Source organism: Pseudorca crassidens, chromosome 5 (assembly GCF_039906515.1).
Source record: "Pseudorca crassidens isolate mPseCra1 chromosome 5, mPseCra1.hap1, whole genome shotgun sequence".
Taxonomy (NCBI): domain Eukaryota; kingdom Metazoa; phylum Chordata; class Mammalia; order Artiodactyla; family Delphinidae; genus Pseudorca; species Pseudorca crassidens.
Window position 1 is genome coordinate 68,052,633 of NC_090300.1, and position 21,499 is coordinate 68,074,131.

The 21,499-nt window shown below is 40.6% G+C and overlaps 1 protein-coding gene across 6 annotated transcripts in view; it reads right to left on the bottom strand.

The window, feature by feature from the left end:
• The window catches only part of IGF2BP2 (insulin like growth factor 2 mRNA binding protein 2), a 159,712-nt gene that overhangs the window by 34,630 nt on the left and 103,583 nt on the right, over positions 1 to 21,499 (bottom strand). For 4 of the 6 annotated variants that reach the window (XM_067738330.1, XM_067738328.1, XM_067738331.1 and 1 more), the window contains 4 exons: positions 8,748 to 8,796; positions 7,710 to 7,761; positions 3,980 to 4,043; positions 1,699 to 1,971 (listed from right to left, as the gene is read on the bottom strand). In XM_067738330.1, the coding sequence (XP_067594431.1) occupies positions 1,699 to 1,971; positions 3,980 to 4,043; positions 7,710 to 7,761; positions 8,748 to 8,796 (438 nt within the window). Of the gene's footprint in view, positions 1 to 1,698; positions 1,972 to 3,979; positions 4,044 to 7,709; positions 7,762 to 8,747; positions 8,797 to 13,385; positions 13,461 to 15,612; positions 15,719 to 21,499 lie in introns of those variants that run through there. The other 2 variants (XM_067738329.1, XM_067738333.1) reach the window with 2 other exon arrangements.

Consider the following 21,499-nt stretch of genomic DNA (forward strand, 5'->3'; position numbering starts at 1 on the left):
GAGCGGGATAATACTGCACGTTGGCACAGTGCCGGTCTCTGAACTGATTGCAGCTTTTAAAAGCCATATGTTAATCCAACTCCACCAAATTCAAGCAAGCTTTATGTATCTGAGTATGGACAGAAAACAGAGGCATGCCCTTTCTCTGCCTAAGTTTTTGGTTTCCTTGCCACCGGCAGCCTGCCTTCTTCCAGGCTCTTAAAAACTAATGGCTCAAAAGCTTGATGACTTTATCAGACTTCTTTGGGTACTTGTGGCTCTATTTGTTTTTAACTTTCAAAATCACATAATTGATTGTATCCTTTTTTACTCTGGCTGTCAGAAAGCCCAAATCCAAGTCTCTGGCCTATTTCTAAAAAAATGGGCACACACTTTGAGAACTAACTCACTTGTATTTAAACTTGCTGCATTTTTTTAAATGCTTTTTTTTTAGTTACTTTATTTTGTTTTTTGGACACACTGCGCGGCACGCGGGATCTTAGTTCCCCTACCAGGGATTGAACCCAGCGCCCCCTGCAATGGAAGCGTGGAGTCTTAACCACTGGACCGCCAGGGAAGTCCCTAACCTTGCTGCATTTATAAAGCCACTTTAAATAATCTTTGGAACAAAAAGACATACAAATAAAAATCACTTTCTCAGTGAAGAAAACTTGGGAAAAAAGGGGACTGATTTTAAAATAAAGGAAACACCACATAGTATTTGCCCCCTGTACTATCTCATCATTTCACTCCTATGATTTTAAACTCTGGGACTCATATAAGTGTCCATTATTTGGAAGTAACTCATTCACTTTGCAGAAAACAGTATTTTCTCTTTCAGGTTACAAGACACTCAATATCCTGAATAAAATGCACTAGGCATGTAAATAACAAATATTTGTCAGTAATTTGGTGCTTTGTAATTTAAGTGCTTTGTAATTTCCTTCAATCTGCCTGACTGTCCTAATTCTCACAATACTCCTGGCTTACAGAAGAAGCAATTGGTGCTCAGAGACCTGAACATTTTTTCTAAGATCATATAGCTATTAAGTGGTAAAACTTGAACAAGGGTCTTTGTTTTCAAGACCTGTGCTTTGTTCATTACATCATGCTGTGGTCTTATGAACACACAAAACTCAGCAACCTCACAAGTCACTTTATCCACTACAATTCCTACTACCAATTCAGTCTCCTTAAACAGAAAACTAAACATAAGACTAATGTACTTTATTTATTGCTCAATGTAACAGTGACTCACCCATTTCCTTTATGTAGCTATTTGCGAGACTCCCTAGGTGGTCTCAAAGAATGACTACCACCCAGGGCTCTGACGCAGGAGAGGAGGCAAGAGCTAAGATACGCGGGTTCAAGGGTCCCATAAAGTTCAGCCCCATACCTCTGTTGTTTTAAAAACATGTAGATGTATTCACAGGTATCAGATAGCTTATGAGAACAATTCTTGACTGTGAGGTCATTAGTACCTTGTTTATGAACTATTAGTGTTTCAGGGTATGACCTTTAGGTCACTGGCATGAAAGCTCATTAAAGCCCCTGGGCTTTGTGTTAGTCTGTTAGTAGTTCCATTTAAAGAAGCCATAGTCCCATACAGCACAGCCCCCCGCTGCTGATGCAAGCAATAGCAACCTGGGAATGGCCGGGACCCACCAGCACTCAGGGGACCCCTCAGAAGGAAGCAAAGGAAGCCCCGGAGGCACGTACCGGGACTGGGTCTGCTTAGTGATGTTCTTTATGGTCAAGCCCTCCTTTCCGATGATGGCACCAACAAACTGGGTGGGGACCAGGATCCGCAGCGGGAAATCAATCTGTCTGGCCTGAGAAGAGCCCCCAGGGGCATGGCCTTGCTCCCGGGAAGAGTGGTCCCCACGCTGGGCTCGCTGAGGGGGCGAAGGGGAGCTCACCTCTTCATCCGGGATGTAGGAAATCTTGAAGGAGTAGTTCTCAAACTGATGCCCGCTTAGCTTCTCGATGGCTCTGAAATGCAGCAGGGGCAAGTGAGCTTTGTTAGAGAACAGTGTTGGAGAAGACCCCCCAGGGTCAATGGACCGGTTCATTCACTCTCCTTTACTAGTTGCCTACGTGAGTGCCGTCCTCGGCACTAAGGATGCAGCGGTGAGCAAGACACGTGCCGTCTCTGCTCCCTCAGGGCTTGTGGTTAACAAATTAAACACGTAATTACAACGTGCAGGCCTGGTCAGACTTGATATACAATGTGCCAGTCTGCTTTTTTCCACCACTCAAGGCTGTATCCCCATCATCAAAAACTCTTTGTAAAATATTGGCATAAAATTGTCCTTTTTTAAAAATTTTAATTGTAATACAGTTATTACTGAAAATTCAGAAGTAGATAAGCACAAATAAGAAAAACATCCTAGCCCATCCTATAGCTTTCTTAAATATAAATATGTTATTATGTATGCAAATGGATTAATACCATACATACTACTTTATAACCTTTAAAAACAGTTAATACTCTAAACAGTTTTCCAAATGATTAAATACCCTGCAATTCAGTTTTTACTGGCTGTTTCACATTCTATTGATTTGCCATCATTTTTGCAACTGATTCTCTATTGTTTTTTATATACATATATATATATATAAATGTTTCTAATCTTTTACTACTGCATACAGTATTGTCATGGGCATCTTTGCAACTACAGCTTTGCAAACAGGACGACAAATTCCTAATGGAATTGCTGGGTCAGAGAGTAGGCAGAATTCTAACATTTTAAGTCATTATTGCTCAGTATCCTTCTGGAAAGGTTTCAACATGTACTATCCCATAGCAGTTAAGAGAGCACTTGTTTCCTTGAATCCTCAGAAGTACAAAGTATTATGATTTTAAAAGACTTATCAATTTGATAAATCCCACTGTTGCATCTTAAAAACTATACATGAAGTGCAACCATTTTTTCACGTGTCTTTGGCAGCATGTGAAAAAATGAACCCTCTTCTACAAGGTTATTGTTTAGGGTTTACGAATTTATTACAAAGCAGCACTTTTTGAATTCAATAAAAGCAACAAAGTAATATCATGTACAGAGGGCCTACCTAAGTAGCAGATGGACAAGAACTGTAAAGGTTCAGTTGTTGGTATATGTATCCTGCTTACATACGTGTGCAAAAGTCAACAGCAAATGACTACTGCCTTTTTCAATGCAACATTAACATTTTGAAAACCAGTGGTATGAGAATGGGTTAACCATGTATTCATGGGTGTGGCAACCTTGAAAAAGAAATAAAAGTATAATCCTGGGACATGTAACCAATACAGATGTTATGCCACATGTGACCATAATTCTAGTTACAATGACCTGACAGGCACTTCATGGACCCTCTACAAAATGGAACTTGTTTTTGTTGTTGTTGTTTTTTAAAAAAATTCAGTCCCATTTGTGTTAACAGCCAAGCTCACAATTAACCAACACTGAAGAAATGTAGCCATGAGTGGGATTAGGAGGTGAATGTGAGTAGGAAAAAGAACCTGAGCCAGGTGCTCTTTGATGAACCACTCCTAGATGACAATGTTCCCTTAGGCTGATGTCACTAAGGTGGATCCCTCTTTTAATATTCATAGAGGGAAAATGAGGTTTCAGCATCCATTCAATGAGTTTGGACAGAAGTGGGCTTGGGCTTCTTCCTCATGGTGCATGGAGGAAGCTCCAGGTGGAAGTGGCCATCAAAGCAGACTCTAGTGGACACAATGTCACAGACGTGGTGCCCTCTATTCCTGACTATATCAAGATGCAGCTCCCACCTCGGTTTTGATGCCAAGGCTCAACATTTTTCAAGATAAAAATCTCTGTACAATCAACAAACAGACACTCTGGTATAAATGCCCTGGGGCTCCACTGATGTGTCAAAGTTCTGCATCTTTTCAGAAAAGGTTTATAAATACAGGACTCAATGGAATTCAAAGACAAGCTCCACTCCCCCCCCACGCCCAAATTTGAAGGGAAATAAGCCCAAATCCACTTACGTTTTTGCTTCTTCTCTTGTTGCATATGTGACGTTGACAACGGCAGTTTCTGTGTCTGTGTTGACTAGGAAAGAAGCAAAAACTACATTGTCATAGAAAAAAAAAAAGCTGCCACCCTCTGGCTAATGTAAATAAACTTATTTAGAGAAAAATGCACAAAAAAACGTCACTGCCCTATCTCTTAGAGTTACTTGAATCTCTATCTTTATTCATGCGCGTTCATAGGAATTTGTAATCAACTGTATATACACATTTGTAATCCATTGTATATACAACTCAAAACTACATTTTCACTAATTTTATCAACACTTTTGCACATGTATATGTATATGCACATTTTCTTTGGATTTTTCATTTTTAATGCCTTCATAAAATTGCAGCAAATAAATGTGCCATGACTTTTGCCTAACCATTCCTTAATTGTTGACAAATGGGTTATTCCCAGTATTTGCTATTCTGACTAGTGTTGATAAAAATCACCACTGTTGCAAATATCACTTGATTTGTGTTCTTCTGAATTATTTTTTTTAGGGTAATTTAGAAAGAAAATAATTGGTAAAAGAACATAATGCTTTTTAATGATTGTTTTCAGATTATTCTCCTAAAAGTTTGTATCAATTTATTGTACCACTATGAGTTTTGTTATAATTTGCATTTATTTAAAAATAACTGGATATATGTATAAAATAATAAGAAAGTATTTTAATTTTAATTATTCATTCATGGATAAGGTTGAACTATTACTATTTTTGTTCCCCTCTGATAGACCTCCTTGACTGACTGTGTGAGTTAAATCTAGTAACTGTGTACAATGAATAAAGAAAGTTGACAATTCCAACCCACTTGACTGAAGAGAACACATAAATTCTAAGAGTGGTTAATAAGGGGTCACTCTTGTGAGTTGCTTTATCTTGATTCATAATTGCTTGCCTCTTCTTCCAAAGTCTGACATAAAAAATGAATTCAAACAGCAAGACAAAACTTTCTCAATCTAAGTCAGTAAACTTAAACCAAAAATACTGGTTTCCCCAAAACCAGTAAACATAACTAAATCACATCCTCCCCCACTAAAACATTTAAGCTATTGGGAGACTTGGAATTAACAACATTAAAGTGAGGATAATTCAAGAAAACCACAGTAGAGGTGCTTTTCAAAATAATAATAAAACCCTATAGCGCAGGGATCCTTAATCTTTTTTTATTATTATTATTTTTTTTTGCGGTACATGGGCCTCTCACTGTTGTGGCCTCTCCCGTGGTGGAGCACAGGCTCCGGACGCGCAGGCCCTGTGGCCATGGCTTACAGGCCTAGCCGCTCCGCGGCATGTGGGATCTTCCCAGACTGGGGCACGAACCCGTGGTCCCCTGCATCGGCAGGCGAACTCTCAACCACTGCGCCACCAGGGAAGCCCTTTAATCTTTTTTTAAAAAAACATTTATTTATTTATTTATTTGGCTGTGCTGGGTCTTAGCTGCGGCATGCAGGATCTTCGTTGTTGCATGCAGGCTCTTTGTTGAGGCACGGGGGATCTAGTTCCCTGACCACGGATCGAACTCAGGCCCCCTGCATTGGGAGCCTGGAGTCTTATCCACTGGACCACCAGGGAAGTCCTGGGATTCTTAATCTTGAATCCATGTTAGAGCTTCAGGAATTCTTTACTCACCCTCCCCACTTCCCTGCAAATATTCAAAATTGTGGGTACGTGGATTTTTCTGGCTTATAATTTCCATATGATTCTCAAAAAGGTTAAAGACCACTGTTATCCAATAACTTCAAAGTAGCTGCAGCCCTTATGGGGAGGGGAGGCATAATCCTCAGGAGGGAACTGCCACTGAGATTTACGTGTCACCGGTGCTGAGCCCAGCCCTTGCCTTGGCCTGGGGGTATTCGTTTTGCTCTCTAATACACAGAGAGGTCCTCATAGTGCAAAATAGAGAATGTGCAGCCCACAACCATCCTCTTTTGGTGCTGACACACTGAATGCTACGAGGCCTCATATCTGCACTTCGTAGTGCTACAGATGAGGTTGAAGACTCCAAAACGGGAGGAAGGCTGGCTTTGAACCTCCCGAATAAAGCTATCCACTAGAAGTCTCAGATTCTCAGATTTTGTTCTACTCCTTAGTCATATTCTTTGTTCTTGAAAGACATCTGTCTTCAGGAAATCAGACCTGTGATTCTGGGAAAAACTGAGCTCCATTGAAATACTTTATTTCATTGGACATGAAAGCTCTCCTTAAAATCCTACTGAAAATGTTTTCCTGCTGAATCAGGAATCACCTATGAAACAGAACAAAACAACACCCCAGTACTTCTATCCCGTAGCTGTGAGGCAGCTAGAAACTGGGTGCTCTCAGGGCACAGGTGCCATTGGAGCTGTGAACTGCCCCCAGGGACCTGGAGTATTTCTTCTTTGCATGGCACTGTCCTAAGTTTAATAACATGGTCTTAGTTAGTAACTTCTACAGGTTCATGTCTGGAAGGTCATCCTGCCTACTAAATCCATTCCTTATTAGAATGTCTTCTTTTCCATTTGAGGGAAATAACAAGAACTGAGAAAACAGAATCCTTGTAAATCATGTCTTCCTTCTGAGCTCTTTCCCTTCACCTTTGGGTATGGGCAGTCAGCAGTATGAAACTGCCTAATAATATTTTTAATATTCAGGAGTGGAGAGCATCTGAATAACTACTGCTTTAAAACTATTATATTAATTATACTGGCGGATAGAACAGACTGCATATGAGAAAATGGATTCTCTGTGATTTTTCCTAAGTGAACTTTAACCATTATGTATGACTCCACTGTCTGTAAATATTTATTCAGGTTCTCTCTGGGTGCCCCAACTATTCAGTGATACAGGAAGGGTAAATTTATTCTCCCCATTATACACATGTGGAAACTGAGCCAATAAGGTTAAGTGACTTTTACAAGGGCTCACAGTCAGTAAGTGACTGAATTCATAGTCTGCTTTCTAGGTCAGTGCAAAAATAATCTTTATCACATGTTACTGCCTGTCCTATCAGGAGCTTAGAATCTACTTTTCAGGGACTCTTAAATAGCTACATAAGATATAAGCTGAGGTACCCTTTTTTTTTTTTCTTTAAAAATCATAGCACTTCATGTTTTAGAAGACAAAAATAAGGGCGGCAGGAAAAAGAATATATGTTTTCTGGGGATTTACAGCATTGTTCCTAAGACAGAGGCTCTCAAATGAGTACACACAAAAATCACTTGGGGGTGCTTGTTGAACATACAGATTCATGACTTCTTCCCCCGTAGTCTTAATTTGTAGGTCTGTCTACGGTGAGCCCTAGGAATCTGCATTTTCCCAAGCACTCCAGGCGATCTGGGGTAGGAGTCCTACACCTTGAGAAACACTCAGCACAAGATATTAGGGATATGTTATTCTTAACCAGGAAGAGGAAAGCTGTAATAGTGTAAATCCAGTTACTTCCAAGTGAATTAAGCTTCCCCCACCCTGACAGCATTTGTCCGGTGCTTGAGTACATTAAAGAGTATAAGAAAAATAGCCTGAAAACCATTCTTTGAAAAAATCGATATAGACGGATATAGACATCTCTCACATACAGATATACAAACATACACTCTAGGAAGCTTGCTTCAAAGGAATTTGAACTTATTACTTGTCCTTGGATTTGACCCGACCTATAAGAAATAACAGGTAACATCCCTCTCAAAATTCAATAGGCTAATTTCGTCACTTATTACCTTGTTCGACATTCTCCACTGTCCCATACTGAGCCAAAAGTCCATCCAACACCTGAAAAAGAAGCTTTGCTGTCAGAATTTCAGGTCTTCCATAAAAGCAGCTAGAACTGAATAAATGTACAAGACTTTCATGTGCTTATTGGCTCTCAAGTAATCTGTTCACTGAGGAAACACAGCAGAGCTTCGAAGTCTTAGTAATTGTTAACAATCACGTTCATCATGATGGTTGGAACCCACTTGCTGCTTTTGAAATGAGACGCAGAATAATGTACAAAGATCACTTCTCCTTTCTGGAAGATTTAACCTTCTTCCTTCAGTTTTCCTTTAGGGATCTCCTTATTTTACAAAGTAATGAGATATGTATATGTTCAAAATTTTCCACAATGAAAATTTTTTTTCTTAAAGGAATAAAAACATTAGACAAAACATTCTGTTTCCTTTAAGGCTATTTTGATTTTGTTTGGGTTGGGGAACATGGGGCAGTATGTTTTCAATAATGCAGTAAAGCCACTCCTCATATTCTAGCTTATTTTATTTCAAGGTAACAATCTTGTAAGAAGTTTTACAACTCCGAAAATATGTCTTAACTGTTATTCATAGCAACTAATTCAAAATAAACAAAAAACTTGCTCAAACTAACAAAGAACCTTCTATTCTTATGGGTTTTCCATTTAGTTTATTTTTCCCCAAATCGTAATTTAGAAAGGTAAAAATCTTTTATAAAATCATGGGATAAAAATCACAAGCAAGGTATGTATTTTGTTTCACAGTTTGTCTGTTGATGCTTGGTTTCTGAGAAGACAGAACATAAGGGATCAAAGCGCACATCCTGCACAACGAAAGGGACAAATCTGACCCCAAACTCAGGGCAGATCATGCACATTAGGGGCACTGAAGAAGGGAAAGTCTGAGGACCTCTAATTCCTAAATGTGAAAGGGAACTATAAAAAAGGGAGAAAATCCCTTATTAACCCATTAAAAAATAAAATGAGGAAAGAGAGCAGGAAGATAATAAATATAGAAATGACATTGGCCTACCTCCCACTGCAGGTGAGGAGGGATGTTTCGAATCTGAATTTTCCTGCTCCTGTAAAAGATAAAAGCACAGACACAACAAACAGGCTTAAGACCACAGTTTGAGTTTACTTTCTCACTATGTTCACCAAGACACCAGCAAGGGATTTTGATTGTGAATCAAGAACATCTTGTTTTAAGCCATTCGTCAATTTCTCCCTTTATGTCTGTTAGTATTTGCTTTATATATTTTAGGTGCTTCTATATTGGGAGCCTAAATGTTAATGAGTGCAATATCCTCTTCTTGTATTGATCCCTTTATCATTATATAATGCCCTACTGTATAGCACAGAGAATTACACCCAACATTTTGTAATAAGCTATAATGGAATACAATCTGCAAAAAAAAAAACCACACACACACAAAAAATGAATGACTATGCTGTACACCTGAAACTAATGTAATATTGTAAATCAATTATACTTCAATTTAAAAATTAAAAGAAGAAAAAAAAAGAGCAGCTTGTTTTAAAACTTTCAATTAGGGACTTCCCTGGTGGCACAGTGGTTAAGAATCCGCCTGCCAATGCAGGGGACACGGGTTCAATCCCTGGTCTGGGAAGATCCCACATGCTACGGAGCAACTAAGTCCATGCACCACAACTACTGAGCCCACGTGCTGCAACTGCTGAACCTGTGTGCTGCAACTACGGAAGCTCGTGCTCGGCCTAGAGCCTGTGCTCCGCAACAAGAGACGCCACTGCAATGAGAAGCCTGCGCACCACAATGAAGAGTAGCCCCCGCTCGCTGCAACTAGAGAAAGCCCGCGCGCAGCAATGAAGACCCAATGCAGCCAAATAATAAAAAAAAAATAAAATAAAACACAGCTGTTTTAAACAAATAAATAAAACTTTCAATTACTTTGAGGAAAAAAATAAAGAACAAACCCAAGAAGTCTGAACAAGCTAAAGAAACAGGTTAGTTAGATGCAAATCTGCCTTTTCAATTTCCTACCAAAATAGTTAGAATTTAAATTGCCACACATGTTCTAATTATAGAATTATTCCCTTCCTCCTCAACATACATAGTCCTGCAAGTGACCCTACCCCAAAAGGTACCTAGGCTCAAACATGAGAGATGGAATACATACACAGTAGGTTTAAAGAGGATCTTACCTAACAATGCAGAACTTCCTTTTCAAAAATTATTTTTATTTCTAATAGGTAATACAGTCCTAATTCAAAAATCAGGACACTTTAAAGAGGTATTCCATGAAAAGTCTTACTCGTTGCTTGTGTAGCCTTCAGTTCCTTTATGCAAATACTAGTAAATACAAATATACAATCCTATTTTCACCTTTTCTTATAGAAATATTTGCATATTCTGCACACTCACTGAATCTTGTTTTTTTCACCTAACAGTAATGTCCTGAAGATCTTTCTACATTGGCAGATAGAGAACATCCTCATTCTATTTTACACTACTCGGATGTACCAAATATCCATCCCCTATTGATGGATATGTGGGCCTTCTCCTGCCTTTTTATTCAGAAGATTTTTCTTTTTTTCTAAGATATCTGATAACTTTGAGTGATTTAGATCATGTCTTGTTTTTACTTAAGCGTTAAAATTAGATAGAAAGAAGAATAGAAATACGAAGATAAGAATTTTTCTATCTTTGGAGAATATGTTAGATCCCAGAAAGAAAACACAAATCAGCATTTAAATATTAGAAGAGGTCATTTCAATGGAAGGGCTTGGCACTGAAATCCCATAAATATCGCCTTTGGGGGTTGCAAGAGAAGAGATGTGGTGGCCAAAGTGCAGCCCCATTACTTTTCCTTTCCTTCTTGTGTAAGAGGTATCAAATAGTTGCTATATGCAGCCACACATTTCTCCATGGCTTTAATCTGGGCAATAGCCACAGAAAGAAATGTTACAATTCATGCAGAGAGGAAAAAGGAGAGAGACAGAGAAGTACACAGACAGGGGAAACAACAAACAAATAATGAAGGAACTGAGGGGCTCCTGTTTCCTCTGATCTTTTTTTTTTAATTAAGGGGGACCCCATCCCTCTGTTCTAGATCCCATATACTACTTCTGTCTTGTTTTATTTTTAAAAAAGAGAACGCATTCATGCTTTACCAGAGCTGCCTAAATGACTATACAAGCCATTCTGTAGAACCTCTAATCTTGTGTCAGGATAGGAAGGCGAAAAAAGAACCAGGAACTAATTTCTGCTTCTGTGCTATGAAGGCTCATTCCTGACACTGCCTTTGGCAAGACTTCATAATAAAACTGCTGACACCATCCCATACAGTGGCTACATGGAATGCTCCACAAAGGATGTCACAAGCCTAACTATTTATAGAAAAGGCATCATAATTTACAAGAAAATTGCATATTTCTAAAGAAGAATATTTTTGTTATCTCCAAGTATAAATAAACATTGACTACAACTGCTAAGCAAGAACTTATTGATAGAAATCCTATGGGAAGAAACTTCTGCATAGACACTAAGATTTGAATAGAGGAAGATACTGTTGCATTGTTATGACAAAGAATGCAAATAATCTAAATATCCACAAGCAGGGAGATGAATAAGTAAATCATAGTAGAGTCATAATACTGAACATTATACAGCTGTTAAAAAGAATGAAGTAGGGCTTCCCTGGTGGCGCAGTGGTTGAGAGTCCGCCTGCCGATGCAGGGGACGCGGGTTCGCGCCCCGGTCCGGGAAGATCCCACATGCCGTGGAGCGGCTGGGCCCATGAGCCATGCCGCTGAGCCTGCGCGTCCGGAGCCTGTGCTCCGTAACGGGAGAGGCCACAACAGTGAGAGGCCCACATACCGCAAAAAAAAAAAAAGAATGAAGTAGACATGTATCCACGGTCATAGGACACTCTTCAAGGCATAATGTTATAAGATGAGCGCTAATTACAGATTAGGTTTGATCTGTTTTTTAAGAGCACAAAACAAAACTGTATGTCATTAAGTGTATATATATGTAAATGCACAGAAAAAGGTAGCTACAAACATTTGGTTGGTAAAACGGGACATGTACTTTTTATTTTAGCTGCTTCTGTCTTGCTTGCTTTTTAAAAAAAATGACATGTTCATGTCTCACTTACTTTAAAAAATTAACACTTAAAACTCCTACCAGGGCTGCTTTCATGAATCGAAAAGATTCATTTCTTTAAAGTATCCTGGAACTCGCTTTTAAAAAAAAGAGAAAAACCCTCTTATTTTCTCCATAATTATCAACAGGTTAGGTATCCTTCTTGAAATCTTATTTAACGAAGTATTAATTTGTTTGGCAAACCCCTTTGTTCACAGGGTGTAAATAATAAAACTCTGCCCAGTCCAGATGATCCCGAATCCTAACTGAATGGGTCTAAAACAATGATGCTTCCCTGTAATATCTGGTGTGAGGACTGCACATCAGGCAATCAGTTGAGTAACTGGAACGTTCGTTAAGCAGGATTCTCTAACAAGCTAGTGTGTCGCATCTCTAATTTTAGAACAGGATTTTAACCCAGGAACGAAATTTTAACCCAGAAACGAAAAGGGGAAATGGAGATCACTGCAGTAGAACCCATTCAACTGGAGTTCAGTCAGGTCATCTGGGAGAACATCCTGAGAGACTGTCTTTCAGGATCAGGAGTGACCAGGATCTTTGGGATCTGCTAACTTCCATGACATCGTCTGGACACTGTGCCTGCTTGTCAGGGCACCCAAGATGCCCAACCCCTTTTTCCCTGGGAGGGATGTCTGTGTGCTCTTCAAAACCCAGCTCATACTTGCAGACAATTCCAGGGCATCTCCAAAAAAGAGTTGTTTCTGTGCACTCACTCTTAAGTTTTTATAACAGCTCCCTCTTTGCTATAATCACTTATCTGCTGGCGCTGATCCTGTCCTCACTGGATTGGAAATTTCCTCAAGGACAGGCTTCTTGTTTACTAGTCTCCTGTCCAGCAAGAGGCCAAGCACATAGCAGAAGAGGAGAACATGGAACTCTGGGGTCTGGGAAAAGCACTGCTATTTCTGGCTGTTGTCTGTTTATGAGGCGGACCTTCTGGACCCTACCTGGGAGGGCACAGGCTGTCCTTTTCTCCTTTGCCAGGTAGTAAAGGGGAGAGGGAAGACTTCTTTCCCCTCTTTCCTTTAGAGAAGAAACCCAGTGCTCAGCTCAGTCTCGAACAACAAATGTGGATCTTTCTCCCTTTGAAATCCATAAAAGTGTGCCCTGCTTGCAAACAAGCCCAATTTACACAATAACTTAGGAAAGTGATTGGTTTTAAGAAAATAGTTCTTCGTTCCTTAAAAAAAAAAAAAGAATAACCTCACCGTTCCTTTAGTTTAAAAAAGAAATCAAGCTTCTCTAAAAATACATAATTGACATTTCTCATCCTCTCCACCCAGAACCATTACAGCCAGCTCCTAGCTGGCCTGCCGTCTGTCTTACTTTCCCCTCCTCTCCCATCCTTCCCACACTTAGTGACTTTCTAAAACACAAATATGACTGGTTGCTTCTGCCTTCTTTGAATGACTCCCTGTCACCACATCCAAATTCCCATTCATGACCCTGTTACTGTCCCGTTCCCCATCTCTTTATCTTTAAACTCTCTTGCCCCAGCAACTGCTCTAAACTTTGGGCTCTTACCCTTCCATCCAAAATAATTTGTCACACCTGTAGTCTATATGCGTGCCAGGTCTGAGCCTTCAACATGCTCAGTCCACCTTAAAAACAAGAGTAAACAAAGGCAGTAAGGAACATGATTTTGATTTTAAAAAAATTTTAACTGAAAACAGAATAAGACCTGCAGTCAAGCTATTAATATAGACACACAGGCTCTCTCCCCAAGGCTCTGGGATTCAGGAACTCAGAATTTCCCACTTTCATATTCAAGTAAGTGTGTTCAGTGGAAAAGAGCACGTAGTTCAGTCTCTACACATCCAGGAAAAGAATAATATAGCCCGACAGCTATTCTGCTTGGCTGAGGAACTGGCCATTTTGATGGATTCTATATTCTGGTTAATTGGTGACAACGGTATACACATGTAGACCATCAAATCTTAACTACAAACAAAAAAAACTTAACCACAGCTCACCTAAGGCTCTTCAATGTGTAAGTGCCTCAGGGTACTTTTCATGAATATGTTATTATCTTTGTACTGTAGATGCCCAGAGGAAGTGGAAAGCTCTGAGTGAACTTCAGATAAAACTAGATGTCCACTGTTATGAATTTCAAGGACCTGGCAGAAGTTATTGTGTATGGTAGAATCTGTTGCTTAAAATATCTGGGCAATCAGCTGGGGAAGTAAAATCATATTTAATTGTCAAGGAATCTCTTATTTTGAAGAATCACTCCACATCTGTGTGTGTGTGTGTGTGTGTGTGTGTGTGTGTGTGTGTGAAACGCCTGTTTGCTTGTGAGGTGGATAATGCCATCGTTTTAATTAACCACAAGTCTGAACTCTAGCCCAGGCACTGACCATGCTGGGGGCCTGAGTAGGGAAGACTTAACATATATTGTGGACTCCCACCTCATAGGATCTCAGATTCCATTTGAAAATTAGGCAAGCTAAGGATCAGAAGATGTCCGGGAAAACTGTGGGCAAGAGAAGCAACAGAGGAAGCAAAAGGATCCTATAAGAGAGTCCTTTGGGGTTCAGTGAGAGATCCTACCCAACTAGGTCCCATCTGTTTCCATAGCAATTTTGAGCTCCATCAGATGACACTGTGGTTTTATTCTTGCAAGGAAATCAAACCACCATGGAATGTACATTATCTAGAGGTAGGTGTGCTAACCGACTCCAAGGGCAGTGGCAGAGCCAAGGCTGAAACCACCAGAGCTCTTGGCCATGCCCACTCCTCTAGTGCTATAATCAGATTCCCCTGCATCCCATGTCCTCATTAGTAAGTGTCTGAGGCACTTTCTCTCCTTCCCATTCCTCATTAGTTCTAAAAGTTCCCCTTAAAACTTCTGGACATTCTGTACAAGGGACATCCTGTGCTAAATTGAACTAGGACCTAGGGCTAGCAATGAATCAGGGAAGCAGATGAATCACCAGTGATAGCCTCGGCCAATCTTCTATTCAGCACTCAGCTGCCTTTTACAGTAATCCCCTCCCCCACCCGCCTCTCATTCTTTCTCTCCTTTCTCTCACACACATACACACAGAGGACACAGGGCATGACTTAATCAGTGAAACTAACTGTTGTCACTTTGTTACAAAATTATTAAGAACTGCATCTGCCGCTATGGAATCTAAAATAAATGTATTATAACAGTTATTAGAAAACCAAATGCTTTCCACATAAAAACTGTTGAAAAGTGGGGCTTCCCTGGTGGCACAGTGGTTGAGAGTCCGCCTGCCGATGCAGGGGACATGGGCTCGTGCCCCGGTGCAGCTGCGGAGCGGCTGGGCCCATGAGCCGTGGCCGCTGAGCCTGCGCGTCTGGAGCCTGTGCATCTGGAGCCTGTGCTCCGCAATGGGAGAGGCCCGCGTACCGCAAAAAAAACAAAAATGTTGAAAAGTGAAAAAGAGGTTTGGGGTTTTTTATAAGGAGAAAAACATGTGATCAGAGTAAAGTCCTTGTGAATATTAGCAGTGTTATGGGCCAAATCATATAAGGATTAAATCAGATATTATTGTGGTGCCCTGTTGCAAAGGGTTTGAGCCAGGAGAACTGTGGTTATGAACTCAGTAAATTCCCTTGCTCTATAAACTCAGGTCCGCAAAACCATAAGCCCCCAAGTGGCCTGAACACACTCATGCTTCATGAGAATTCAGAGACAGGACCTCTTGAAAGTCTACTGCTTGAATATCACAGAAAAGAAATCAGTGAATATGATAAAGCAATAGTCTGAGACTTTGTAACTTACTCATTTACCTCCGAGCCCCTCTCAAAGAGGCCTTGACTTTTTAAGAGGTTGCCAACACAATTCCAGACTTCCCTCTTGAGGAAAACATCAGGAATTCTTAATTGTTCTTGAAAGAGGTAGAAGGAGAAAAGTAATTAGATAATGATGAGATGTTCATGAGAAGACAGGTCAGGCTGCTCCACCTGGGCAAGATGGTGAAGGAGTTTCCCTAGTGGGTCAGGTACAATGAGTACAATTTGCATTAAATGACCATTGAGTTTCATTCCAACTGCAGGATTCTACAAACCCTTTAGAAGGGTTAAAATCATCTCCTGTTGAAAGGAATCAGTATGCTCGACTGTAGGTTGAAACCACCATACACTGTTCTAGTAAAGTAGATAATCACATTCCTCAGATATTCAATATTTTAGCTCTTTAAAAAGGAAGTCAATATCTAAAATTTCTCTTTTTTGATTCGTATTCAGTTTTTAGTGAAGGGGGCTCCTTTTACTGAAGTAGTGGTAAATAGAAATATTTGAACTGAAGGAACACTAAAAAAATCTAAATAATTATTCAGGGAAAATATTTTTCTTTGTCAAACACATCTTCAGTATTTTAAAATAAAGCAAAAAAAAACCTGACATAGGAAAACCGTGACCAGTCTTACCAAGGTTTGTGTACAATTTCCTACAGATAACACCATCTTTCCCATCTACCATACTACTCGTTAACTCATTTTGTGACAAGAGAGAATGAAATACAGTTTTAGCTCTAGCTTTACCAGAATTTCTCCATGGGCTTCATTGAACACTATTTCTTTCTCATCCTTCAAGTTATTTTATTTGATGAGTTTATTAATGTTTCAGAGAGACACCCAACACATTCATCACACTGTTTCTAGCAGGAAGCTTTCCCCAAGCCACCACTATTATTTACATTAATGGGTGCTAAGCATCCCATTTAAGCCTTACCACTCCCCTATGAAGGAAGGATTGTTATCCTCACTTTCAGATAAGTAAACTGAGGTACTGATGAATCCCCTGTCCAGTCTCACAGCTGGGAGCAATATTTTTGACCGCGGTCTACAAGTTTAAATCTTTGCTCTTAAAATGTCACTCGAATTGTCATGTCAAGTCACCGACAAAATTTACATTTCATGTATATACTTCAGTTCAATGAATTTTGGACAAGATGTACCACCTCAGGCAAATGCTAGGAAAATGAGTCTTAGGAATAGATTTCCAGGTTTTCCCTCTCACTGTCAACCTCATTGTAGACTCTGACCAAAAACATCTCTCCCAGGAAGGGGTATTTTGGAAATTTCACTATAGTGGTTCACCCTTTGCTCCTCAGAAGATTTATTTAATATAAATGCCCTTCAGAGAGGGCAATAAAGGTATTAATTAGTGAACTCCTTCACAGGGTCAGCTGACTCCTGACTCCTGGTTGACAGCTCTCCTGGCCCAGGACTGGGAGCTGTGCCTGCCTGTGAGCCTAATAAGCCTTTGCTCATCATCACTGGCCCCAGTCAGCACTGTGCTGAATCTCATGGGGCAGGATAGAGTTTGAGAACCCTCCCCAAAATATGGGTTGCTGAATGGAGAAGGGTGGGGTGAATCCCAGACAGGAGACAAAGTTCTCAGAAGGAAAGGACATTCAAGTGAGCCTGAGTACAAGCAGGCATTTGGGTTCAGGAGGGTGGGATCTTGAGAGGTAAGGCTGAGTTTCTGTGAGTGAAAGATCTCAAAGTCAGCTTCCAGCTTTTCAAGATCTGAACCATGTAAGAATTGAAAGCATTTTATTGTGCTGTGATGAAGGTGCCAGTTAACAAAACCAAACTGTGTTTCTCTTCTTTTTTTTAAAATTTATTTATTTATGTTTGGCTGCGTTGGGTCTTCGTTGCTGCGCACAGGCTTTCTCTAGTTGCAGCAAGTGGGGGCTACTCTTCATTGTGGTGCGCGGGCTTCTCATTGTGGTGGTTTCTCTTGTTGCAGAGCCTGGGCTCTAGGCGCATGGGCTTCAGTAGTTGTGGCATGTGGGCTCAGTAGTTGTGGCTCGTGGGCTCTAGAGCGCAGGCTCAGTAGTTGTGGTGCACAGGCTTAGTTGTTCTGCGGCATGTGGGATCTTCCCAGACCAGGGCTCAAACCCGTGTCCCCTGCATTGGCAGGCGGATTCTTAACCACTGCGCCACCAGGGAAGCCGCAAACTGTGTTTCTAATGAAGTGATTACCCGTATAAGGCCCTCAATTCATTATCTGTAATTAAGACTAACCAGGGTAAAAACAAATATTTACACATCATATTTTGAGCCCTGATAAAAACATATATAAACTTGATGCAACACAAGTTACAATTTGAGTACATAAATGTTTTACTTGTGTGGTGCAGGGTAAATACAAAACCATCTTTATAAAGGAAAATGAAGCCACATGCCTCGTCACCAACAACTGTGCCATCCTTTCAGCATCTCTCCAATTCATCTTCAAATAATTGTTTTCTTGAGTTCTCCAAACAGCACTCAACTCTGTCCTTTTCCTTTTTTTTTACTTGTGCCTTTTTCATTTTTTCCCTCCTCAGCTCAAGTAGCATCTGGAATAGAGCAGGTGCTCAGCAATCAGCAAATTCACCAGGAGCATGTGTTGCTGACAGCTGGCTTCTTTTTCCTGGCACACTCCACCCCATATTCTGTGTTCCAACTATAAGAAGAACACGTGATTAGTGAAGACACTGACTGGTCTTCAACCCAGCCAATTTCTTTCACTCCAGTCTATGCTTATCAGCTCAAGGCAACAGGCTGTTGACTGGAAAATGCAGGGGAAGACATTTCCCGACACAGTAGCCACTGCAAACCCTTCCTGTGATTGGATGTAATGACTCATGTGGAGGTGCTGTTTCTTCCCTGAAGACAACAAGTACAATGGCATGCCCTGACATACTGAAGAAACAGTGTCACAATTAACAAAAATTCAAGCCAGAAGCTGTGAGTCCACAATGTCTGGGAATGAGTGATAAACCAACAGCCATTTTACTTCTGAAAAGAAGGAACTACTCCCAGCAGTTATAAAAGACTTTGATCTTATTCATTATAGTCAGGATGATTAAGAAAAATTAAGTTCATCTCTAATATAGCTCTAAATCCCAAGTAAGCAGAGAAAGGGAGGAGAGAACTCCTTCCCCATGCTGTGTAAATCAAATAGCATTCACCGTCTCACACAAAAGGAACATCTCACCCACACTGAAGGTTAGGTACTATGAACAATCCGAACTACCCATACCCAAATGTTCTGACTGGAGGTTAAATACTGGACATTTTAGGGCTTCCCTGGTGGCGCAGTGGTTGACAGTCCGCCTGCCGATGCAGGGGACACGGGCTCGTGCCCTGGTCCGGGAAGATCCCACACGCCGCGGAGCGGCTGGGCCCGTGAGCCATGGCCGCTGAGCCTGCACGTCCGGAGCCTGTGCTCCGCAACGGGAGAGGCCATAGCAGTGAGAGGGCCGCGTACCTCAAAAAAAAAAAAAAAAAAAAAAAAAAAAAACTGGACATTTTATCTCATTTGGGAAATAAGATGATTTCTAAGATTAAACCAAAAGCTTTTCCAAATTCATTTAACAGGTGTTCACTAAGCACCTGTTACTAGCCACGCACTTGTTTTAGGTTCTGGGGTAGAGTAGTGAACAAAAGTGTCCGCATGCTGCTTATGTTCTAGGGAGTAAACAAACAGAAAAGACAACACTGACCTCAGCAACCCTAAAGCTCTCTAATTAATTTCAATAAAACATGTACTTTACATGTTTAATGCAACATGTACATTTCAATAAAGAATGTACTTTAGAGTTGGTCCCTTGAATCAATTATGTCCTCAAGGAAAAAGGCTATTCCTGCATTTTCTTAGTCATATTTTTAGGTTTTAGCTAGACATGAACCCAATGTCCTTTAACACCTGTTTCTGCACAGTATCCTTAAACTGTAATTGCAGGTAGTAAAGAGCATCACACAAGTCCTTGTTTCCAACCACCGTGGGGAAGTTAAAGCTGAGGCAGGCATTTCTGTGTATAACAGCAGTGGAACACCTGCACTGCCACAAAGGGGAAGCTTTCCTTCCCACCCGGGTCTGCCCCTTAGCACTTAACCCCCTGAGATTTCCTCTGCTACACAAAGGGGGAGCTCTGGAGAAAATAAGAGGACCAGAGGAAAAGTTATTTCTCAAAATTGGGAGAGGAGTCAAGAAAAAACTTCTCAAACACCACCAATAAAAAAATAAAATCACAGCATGCAAAGAAAAACAAATCAGTGAATGTCTTCAATATCTCATAAAGTGCTGATGTAAAAACAAAGGAAGATCGTTAGCTCTTAGAGCTAATGTTACATGATTTGAATACAATGAGACTTTTTAAAACCTAGAATTGCCAACTTTTTTTTTTTTGAGCCATGCCACGCAGCTTGTGGGATCTTAGTTCCCAGACCAGGGATTGAACCCGGGCCCTCAGCAGTGAAAGTGCAGAGTCCTAACCAATGGACGGCAAGGGAATTCCCCTTTTTAAATTTATTTTATTTTATTGCCAAATAGCCAACTTTTAAAACAGACGAACTGGGGAAAGATGGCATATAAATTATTCTTATATTTAAAAGGATTCATCATCCTAATGAGGATTCATCTTAAGATATTTTTACATCAATTCTGAAATAAGACAAATTAGTAGGGAGATAACTGCAAATACACAAATTTGATTTATAACCAATTTTGAGAGACTAGACTTTTGCCTAGAGAAATTTTTCCAGTGGTGCCGATCGAAATGCAAGATTCATATCCTTCTCGAACTATGTACATCCTATCCCTACCCCTGCAGCTCAACAGCTCTAACCTGGTGATGTGGACACAGCAGTCACTCAGGAAATCTGAGGAATGAATGAATGTACATGATAGGGTTAAGATCTCTGGCACTTAAAAGTAGAATTCCTCCCAGCTGTTGGTTCACACTCTCTTTTGAGTTCCCTGTCTTACAAAGACAGTAAACAGAGCATCTGTCTCAGTTGGTTCCTGACTTTTCATCACTTCCTCTCAAACCAGTACCATTAGCTGGGTGGGCCCCAGCAGGACCCAATACTGGGAAGTATCCTATATAGGAGTCAACACCTGACGTGAATAAAGGTGAACAACCTACCTGGCTCAGCAGGTGGCCAAGGGAGGTCCTGCTACCACAGCTTCAAATTCCTTTTCCTCTCTCTTCTCCCTTCCCTGGAAGCAGTGCACGGTTGGTTGCCCTCTACTACCAGGACCCTCTTTCCTTTCTTTGTTGGGAGCCAGGTCCTCAGCAGCATGAATGAGGGAGGGAAGAGAGTTCAGTTGGTGGCCTCCCCTTAGCTGTTCGGAGTCCCAGTCTCCTTAGCATTGTGATAAGCTCCTGCACTCTCCTCTCATTTGTCCCTCCCCAAATCCCAGGGGATTATGAGAAAGCGCTCCATAAACTGTAGTGCACCCTACACAGGTAGGCATTAGGGTTATTTTGACAGAAGCACCCTCAAACTCCTTTTCCCAGCGTCGGTCCTGATATGCCCAGGAGAGCTGGTGCCTGGTTTTCCTATGAAATGTGAATGGATTTGACTTCACCGGATGAGTCACAATCAGATAATCAATTAGAAGGCACTGCATGGAGCCAGCACTGAACTGGAAGAGAAGCTACTGAAGTGATAAAGAATCACCTGTGGATTCAGGCTTAAAAGGACCCATTTCAGGATAATTTCACAAGCTAAAATGTACAATTGGCAAACTGATGGATTATTCTTCTCCTTCATTTAAGAGCACCTTGATTATTGTGCCCAAGTGAGAGTACTTTTGTTCCTTGGTGAGAAATACAAAATTTGTAATAGTCAAGCATAGATACTTGTGGAAATGCAAACACTTTTATT